At 37.1% G+C, this 9,089-nt stretch overlaps 1 protein-coding gene across 1 annotated transcript; it reads right to left on the bottom strand.

The window, feature by feature from the left end:
• LOC144658377 (epididymal sperm-binding protein 1-like) lies at positions 1-8,503 on the bottom strand. Its single transcript, XM_078518804.1, has 3 exons — positions 8,382-8,503; positions 519-662; positions 1-235 (listed from the first exon to the last, which is right to left on the bottom strand). The coding sequence occupies exons 1-3, from the start codon at positions 8,449-8,451 to the stop codon at positions 108-110; spliced, it is 342 nt and encodes a 113-aa protein (XP_078374930.1). The 5' UTR covers positions 8,452-8,503; the 3' UTR covers positions 1-107.
• Between the last annotated feature and the right edge of the window lie 586 nt (positions 8,504-9,089).

Below are 9,089 nucleotides of genomic sequence, written 5' to 3'. Positions count from 1 at the left end.
ATTCTTTTTCAACGTGTCTTAGGCCACACAAATATTTCATCGCAACGGGCTGTATAAGTTGGGTGTTGTCGACAATGTTTATACTGTAACAATGCAAGTTTGTGGCCTTAGCGTCTTCCAGGTCTAGGTAGAAAATGGGTACCCTCGCGGAAGCATTGCCAGGGACGGTCATCGCCAGCTGGTTTGCACGAACGGTTTCTATCTCTACAGTATCTTTTATCTTGTGCGCTACACTCTAGGAATAATTGAAACAGGAAATTCAAGTTAGAAACGAATGCTGAAATAATTATAGCAAAATGATACTTTGGTCTCACATTTGGGTACCCTGTGATGGTCTAGCATCCCATCCAGGGAGGAGTAAAAATACTTCTAGCTGCTTAATGCGAAAGAAACCGGTAGCTCCGGCAGTATGCGCCACTTTGGCTCGAAGCTGCCGCTCTTATTGCATCGGCTTAAATTCACATAAATGTTCTATTTCAATGATAAATAGTTTACAACAGCTTAGGTTTGTTCCTTACCGCAATAATCCCATCGAAGCCAACTGTATACACGATCGTATGCACACCACGGATAATTATTTCCGCTGTCGGCATAGGTACATTTGTTATACGTCTTGCCGTCATAGTTGAAAGGGAAAACGCAATTCCTTGGATCTCCAGTCACTGTAAAAAAATGTTTTTGACTTAAATTCATAATTCTTTAAAATGAAAAGAAAAGGAGCTGCTATAGTTTTTTTAAAGTGCCTTTTAAGAGATATATTTAAAAAAAGAAGTACTGTAGAAGCCCGGTAACTCGAACTCTGAATGGAAACGAAAAACAGTTCGAATTAGCGGGGGTTATATTCAATTTCAGTTTGCCATGTTTATAATTCACTTCAGTATACAATACAGTTTAAATAAAACTTATCTCGTCGAAAACAGTAACAAGATTATATATAGGTTATTCACCAGCCGGGAGGTCCGTATTGGGAAAAACTGTGCCCGAGGTCTTGGATACCGCCCGAGGCCGCAGGCCGAGGGCGGTTCCAAGACCGAGGGCACAGTTTTCCCCAATACGGACCGACCTAGGCTGGTGAATAACGTTTTAATTTTTTTTTCCCACTTTATTTGTTTTTAAAAGAAACCTACAAAGATTGTTTCACAAAATCTTTGTTTGTATACGCGCGCCATTTAATTTCAATGTTGAGTCGATCGACGGGTTAGCAAGAGTGTAAAATGCTGTTTGTTATTTAGTTCGAAATAAATTAAATGAACCGTATTTACAGGAAGGTTCAGCATATTAAATTAACACTGAAGAGATTCAATCAAAGAAATTGAAGTAGTAAATATATCATAAATGTAAAATCGAGCCAAAGCATTATTATTGACAAAACTAAACGCCGATTCCGGCTTCCCGATGAATGTTTTGATAAAGAACTCTGTTCGCAGGATGCTAAGTTTAAGAATTTCCCGAAAAAAAAAACTATCTGACGGAAAGACAGTTTCGGTATAGCTATACACACTTGTATTTAACGAATTAATAAGCTCTGCGTTAATTCCCAGCATAATAATTTTTTTTGATAAACAGTGCGAAAGTGAAACTAAATGAAATGCGAAGCTTGGACGTACGGCACAATATTGTCAGAATTATTTTGGCTGTTTTTAATTAACGAATCTCATTTTCTTGAATGATGGCAACTAGTGTTTTGTTTTGGCAAAGAAGTGGCCGATAAAAAGACAGTTTTTACTCAAAATTGAAGTTTAAAACCGGCGCAGCTTATCGTATTAAAATGGCGTGCAAATGATTGCAAAATGCACAAACAACCACAAACTCAACAAACTATCAACTAGAACTTAATTTGTCGATAAACAAAATCAACACTCGCCTTTAGAAGAACTTCGAGGCCTTTAATTCCACTTCTATTCTGTCTTTTGGCATTTACAACAGTTGGTGAGCGGCTATTTCGATTTTGCTGAGCAAATCTTTCATGTGTTCGTTCGTACAACGCTGCAAAATGATTTTGCGCGGAAAGTACACTCGACGATTCATCTCGCAACGGATACCGCCCGATGTCGAGGGCCGGATTGGAGAATACCGCCCGCTCCCGGAACAAATCAGATCGCAGGATTTGTAGAATACCGCCCGCTCACGAACAAAGAAAAAAATAAACATTCTTATTATAAGATCGGAAAATGAAATACGAGATCTGCTCGTTGCACTAATTAATTAAAATCAGTTTTTTTTAAATTTATTTATTCAAAAATTTAAGTGAAAGACTAAATTTCGAAAAGAAACTAGAAGACCTAAAGAAAATTCTTAATTCTTGGAAAATAAGAAAAAAATTAACCTTGCTTGGGAAAATTAACATTGTCAAAACACTGGGATTGTCTAAGTTATTCTACAACGCTTCGGTTCTAACATTGTCTGGAAACTTCTCCAAAAAAGGTCGATAAGGTTGCTCTCGACTTTATATGGGATAACAAACCACATAAAATAAAAAAAAGAACACATTAATTAATCGAAGACAAAAATGATGGCGGTTTTAAAAATGAGATATAAATATAAACGATATAAAAATTGCATCAAGACCGTTTTTTTTTTTCAGCTCATGGCACGAGGCAGGTGTTTAGAATGTTAAACACCTCGTAGTTGATACCAGAGAAAAATTGCTAAAACGTATCAGCAATCATTAGTTGATTTAACCTAAGGACAAATTTCACTTCATTTTACGGTTATCTTAGTGCAATCAAAAGCAAATGGAAAATACCGTCAATCCAAAGTCAGTGACAATCGCGAAATCAAAGGTGGTATCATTCCAGTGCTACACAATATTTGTGTTGAAAATGAATTCCAACCACCAATTAACTAGCTACGGATTGGAAGACTCTGATATGCAAAAAATATATAATTGGCCATTTTCTAAAGAGCAGTTTTCAATTGAGTGTCGTAAAACCAAAACCAAAGTAATTACTCTGGCCAATCACAAAGGACACAGACAATCCAGTGAACCAATCAAAACTCGAAGCAAATACATGTAGCCGGCACGAAGCGCGGGAAAACGTGCGCGAGTGAGTCACGATTGGTTTCGGTTTTAGTTTTGATTGGCTGAGAAAGTGGCGCGACATTGTTAAGCCAATCACTAAGCGTAGCAATGCAAAACCAAAGCAAACGCAATTAACTTTCGACACTCAAGTGAAAACCGCTCTATTTAAGAACACAAAGTTAATAATGCGGAGTGTGCGAATTTAATATTAGACAACATTCTATGTACCAAAGACAAACTTAAAAAAGCAAATCTTGTATCTGACAATTAATGCTATCTATGTAAAAAAGAAAGACATACAACTGAGCACATGTTTTTAAAATGCTCTCACGCAACCTCATTCTGGAGCAAAACCACCAACCAAAATATTCACTAAAGTTTATTCCAAAGTATTGCATTGCGCATCCCTACTTCGCACAATTCCACGCGTGATTAGCGCACGCGCGCGCGCCAAAAAATGGCGGCTTTTTTTACGGCTGTAACTCGCCAGAGATGTAAATTCGTCATTTTCTCATAAACGAGTACGGTGAACTATAATTTTTTCTGTTGTTTTTATTTGAGTAGTAACTTTCTTTCGTAGAATAAATATGGACTTATTCTTAGTGTAGAATAAGAAATAATCGTCGGAAACGTGAATTTAGCAAGCCATCGTGACTATAATCATGGTGATATTATAAGGATTTATTGGGTATAAACAAGGTGCTGTTGTTCCCAAGCGAGCATGGGCACTCTCCGTTTTTATTTCAAAATTTAAGTTCCTATTACAAAAACAACCAATAGGAATTGTTTGGCAAAAATCTCAGTCCAGGTTCTACTTCAGTGGAATGCCCTTAACTGACTCTACTTTTTAACATGGAACTGTTTACTTATTTAAACACCATCAAGCGCTGAGCTTGGCTTTGTTAGTGGCAAAGTATTTCATCTACAAATGCAACTTGGTTGAAGATTCCTTGAATTTTTCACTATTTAAACTACAGTTTCAAGAAAGAATAATGACGGAAAGATAAATTGCAATAAAGAAAAAAACAGTCAAGCCTTTTAATGGTAAATGTCATTGCTTCCAACGTCTCCATAGTCTAGTGTAATATGGTAATAGCGGAGCTCCCGCGCGGGCAAAGCTTCCATAGGCATTAAAGCATAGCAGAGCATCCATAAGCATTAACGGTAATTTAGTAGATCCTTCGAGCTAAGAATTTTTGGTGGTCGCCACTCGCCACCGTACGTACGCACGGATTAGGCCTGGGAACGAGCTAGGCGCTGGGTAGTATTACATGAAGGGGAGAGTAACTTGGGGAAGCTCGCTGTTGGCTGTCGGCTCGTCTGGATTTATGAGCTTCTAAGCAAGCTTGTTCAGCGAGCTTATCGTTATACTACTTGTGACAAATGTTCTGGTTCATACTTAATCTTTCGGGAAACGTCAAGGTTAACAGCAGAATTTTGAATATGGTTCAGAGTCAAAAGTCAGGAAACAATCTCACAGCATTCCGATTTACCAAGCGTACGCATAAGTTCACTAAGCATGAAGACTCCGGGATTGAAAAGTACACGAAGGACTCAGTTTAAAGACAGTTTATTACAGATAAATTATTTCGGGATATATTCCTCGTTTCACCCGCGATGACAACCATAGTTAGTTGAGGAGTAAAGATTATGACCGATCGAAATTGATGTTAATCTTCCAAACTTCTTGGTGAGTTTGAAGCAAAGTCGGTCAAAGACACAGTCCTTTACGAAAACACAAGGTAAGCTTAAGCTTATTATTCATATTCATTGTTTTAACAGATTAGAAAAGTCTTAGCTATTTAGAGTATAAACCAGCATTCAATCTAATACAATAATAATACAATAATAATATAAACGAAGCTAGGTTCTAGCTCTCAGTCGTGTACCGGTATAGGTATGTCAAAACAAGGACATAGCCTTTAGTGAAATTCGTTTTGTCTTAAACACGAGTTGTGTATTCAAAGCATACCCTACTTCCGGTATTTCTTATCCGCTGTAACAAAGCACTTTAAAACGTTAGAAAGAGTACAGAACAAGTAGAGAACAAAATTTACATGCAAATTTGTAAGAATGTGGTCGAGTCAGACACAATAGGTGACTTTGCTAGCTGAGAGCCTTAGCGAAATAAAGTTTTCTCCATGACCTCAGTTATTTTTCACTGAGAACTTTGCGTAGTTTTTCTTATTTTAATTTTTATCGTATGAATGTTATGAGTGAAAACGTTTTGTGAAGGTTTTGTATTTCTAATCTGATAACAGCCTTTCTCGGAATAAATTGATTAGTTTATTCATATTTTTTAGAACTTACATAAAAGAAAATATCACATATGATATGTGAAAGATCATGAATTTTTTTTAATGTTATAACAACCAATCTGATCCTTAAGTTATAATATAGGATATGGGCTTCGAAAAAAAAAAAAAACAATTCCAGGTTGCCCTGTGGTCAACAAGCAGCTCTCAAATTTTGCTGGCCTAGGGCAGTGTATGATTGTGTTTCTTAGTAAACTTGTGACTGTATAATTTACATTTAGACGACTTGCCTGGGCCTTAACCTATTACGCAAACAGGCATGAAAAATTAATTGCTTGACAGAAAATTCTACTTGCCCGGGACGACCAGAGGGGCCTTTTTGAGCCCTGTGATTCATACAATTTTTAAAGCCTTTCAAAGTTTTCCAACTTAAAGCAGTGACTAAATCAGATTTTTCTGCCTTAATTATTTTTTCTATCTTTATGTCAATTCAGTGACAGGTATTCATGGAGGAATAACACAACAGGTACAACACTGGTGCCAAGTTTCAATTACTTTGCTTAAGTATTTACAGAGATACTACTGATTTTGTGTTTTTACACCAATTACTGTCAAACTTATGACGTCATCAGTTATCTAACTTGCATAATACAAAATCGTTAATATCTCTGGAACGAGAAAAGATATCAGGAAAAGGAAAACACCATCTTTCTTAATTTTGAAAGGCCTTTCATATGAGGTCAACTTGGTTTTCATTTCATAGGCACTTTAAATTTATCCAGATTCTATTTTTCCGCAATTGGAAGCCAATGGTTGGTGGAGTGAGTGCATAAATAATGTTATCAAGACTCTGGTGATGATAACTTCCCTAACGCTTGAACGATTTAACAAAAGGGATGTGCGTCATAGGGCGTACCGTTGCACAAATCTATTGTTTTCTGCATAAACCTGTCCTTGTGACGTTGTTTATTGATATTATTTGATTAATGCAGGACAAACAATATAGTCAAAACGTATAGTCCACATATATAGTCCTCCACGAGGACTGCATGGACTGATCGCCTACGAACGCAACTGTTTGAAAACCAAAACACCGCCGTTTCCAACGAAGGCTGGTGGCAGTTTTAAAGCCGGCGTAATTTGCTGTTACGTATGCGTACTGGCAGCGTTCCACAATTGTTAAGAATTGATGCCGGTTTATTTTGGCAAATTTGGACATGCTTCTATTTTTGCAAACTCGAGCAGAAAAGTTATCACAATACCGAGTTCTTTTTGTCTAAGATTATATCGATTTTACTACAAATAATTGTGTTTTGTTTCGGAATTTATTTTTATTTGCAATTAAAGCCAGTGGTTGATGGAGTGAGTAATGTTGCCAAGATGCTGGCGATGATAACCTCCCTAATGTTTGAACAATTTAACAACGGGCATGTATGTTTTCTGCATAAACACATTTTCTCTTCAAACAGCCGATTACCCTCTACTGTCTCTACTCAGTCAACTCGAGGAGTCCTTGTGACGTTATTGTTTAGATATTTTGATTAATGCAGAACAAACAATAAACAAAAGTAACACGTCTGAGTATCACATCCTTGTCAGTATTTTCCGCTTTCCACATTCATCCTCCAGGATGACTAGAAGGACTGATCGCCTACAAACGCACCGATGTTATGTTTTAAAACCAAAATACCGCCGTTTCAGACAAAGACTGGTGCTCGCAGTTTAAAAGCCGGCCCAATTTGCTGTTACGCATTCGCATTGGCAGTGTTCCCTGATTGTCATGACTTCTAAGAATTGTTTCCCTACATCAGCAAGCAAAAATGATGGAGTGAATCCTACACAGTAAAAATAATTAACCCGAAATGCACGCTCAACAAAGTAATCGATCTTACTCTACCTACAAAGAATTTGAAAAAGTCTTCCATTACGTTGCGTAATATTGGCCTCTGTTGGCCAATCTGATAACCGAGCATCAATGCATTTCTGATTTAAATTGCATCTTTATTCTTTATTCGGGCTATACTCTTGTAGTATTTGTCCGATTATTCAGAAAATCAGTCATTCCATGCCATATGATTCCCTCACAGTTTTTTGTTCATTTTTCTCAGTTGGAAGTGTGGCTCAGATCTCACAATCGTACTGAATCGTACTGAAAACGTGATCAATACAGGCAAGTCACAATAGGTCGATGAATCAATTCACATTCATTCATGTCAGCCAAGATAAAAAGCAATCGGCAAATTCTTGACTTTTCAGGTGCCTCGCTTATCGCTGACAAGATAGGTTGTTCGGGTCATTGATCTCTTTGTTGCACGGAACATGTTAAAACGAACGACGTCGTTGAACGTGACGTGAATACCATAGCGAAGAGCCTTCTTTCCCTGTCTTTATTAAAAACGAGAAATTTAGGTATAACTTATTGTCGAAATTGCTTTAGAAAAAAGGCTATACAAGCACAGAACTGAATCTTTATGCCGCATGCTTTTGTTTTGGCTATTTCAACATGCTTCTATTTTTGTAATCTTGAGCAGTTGTAGTAAGGATAATAGCACACGCTTGGTTTATTTGAAAGTCAATTATCTGAATTAAAGCGCAGACGGAGCATCAAACTTGCAACAGATTATAATTATTCCTTGTAGTTTTTTATATAATAAGGGTCATCCAAAGCAAAAAGCAATAATAGGGAGGGGTATGCAAAGTGTAGGTCGTAAAGTCTGCACCAAAATTAAAGAGGTTGTAGTGAACTATAAAACAGGAAGGCCGAGGGTTCTAGATTTCTAAAATTTCATAACCAGTTGCGATCCAGTGCAAGTAATGTACTTGAAATAAACAAAACTCTAAATAGCAAAATCAAGGTGAACCGAGAGTACGAATTATCCAATTCCACTTTCATCTGATATAGATATTGAGTTCTTGTCCGGTTCTTTGGTCCAGTAAAATCAAATAATAAATGGAAACCGCCTCCGATCAAATCGTAATGTTTGCACAAACACTTTCAAACGCTTTAGTTCATACTCTTAATGGGGCTGGAACAAACTATTTTAAAACAATATATAATGCTGTAGATGTAAAGAAAGAATTGAGAAATAAAACAGTGTGCATACCTTTCGCCCCATCATGCATCAAGCATAAGCAAAACAGCAAGAACACGCCTTCCTTCATTGAAAATACCATGGCTTGACTTGAAGTGAGTACCGCTTCTAAGAAATTAACACTGCTGAAAAGGTGTAGCTTCCCTTTATATCAGCGACGAACGTGAGGGGGTGTTTTCAATAACAGACGGAAGAGGTAAGTGATTTTTGTCATAGACCTCCGCAAAATAGTTTCGATAACAAAGAAGTTATAGCATAACCGACAGGTAGCCAATGCTTAAGGCTGTCCACCTAACAGCGGTCTGGCGACTTTCGGGTCGCGAGTAAACCTTCCCTTTATTTTTTGTGACTGAAAAGAACTTAATGTGAAATGATTAAAATCGATCTAATTTTTTTTCCAGAAACTTTTTCTGTGCTTCGCTACAGGACAAAACGTATTTTACTATCTGAGAGCGGTTTCAGGGTTATTCGATGGCCGGAATTTGGCGATTTTAAAAGCTGCCTTTCTTCGAAACGGATAAATATCGCTCAATTTTAAATAATACATTACATTAAGCCGCATTTACCTTGTCTTATCAAGGAATATCGAATTATTTGATGAAAAATTAAATTAACTTAATTAAATCAAGGACAACGCGGTTTGCGGTATCTTTTCTCGCATGACAGATTCCTCAAAAGTAAAAGCCAAAATCTCCAAAGCGGTAAAAAAATCACAGGTAA

This window comes from Oculina patagonica, chromosome 6 (genome assembly GCF_052425735.1).
Source record: "Oculina patagonica isolate OP01 chromosome 6, crgOcupat, whole genome shotgun sequence".
NCBI lineage: Eukaryota > Metazoa > Cnidaria > Anthozoa > Scleractinia > Oculinidae > Oculina > Oculina patagonica.
Note: the sequence above shows the minus strand (reverse complement) of the source record. Positions and strands in the feature narration are given on the sequence as shown.

What these genes read in the sequence shown, in the direction of transcription:
- LOC144658377 (XM_078518804.1), bottom strand. Translation starts at nt 8,451, where the DNA reads ATGGTATTTTCAATGAAGGAAGGCGTGTTCTTGCTGTTTTGCTTATGC. An exon ending in GATGCATGATGGGGCGAAAG is followed by an intron (nt 663 to 8,381) that starts GTATGCACACTG and finishes ATTTTTTTACAG; the next exon opens with TGACTGGAGATCCAAGGAAT. An exon ending in GCTTCGATGGGATTATTGCG is followed by an intron (nt 236 to 518) that starts GTAAGGAACAAA and finishes AATTATTCCTAG; the next exon opens with AGTGTAGCGCACAAGATAAA.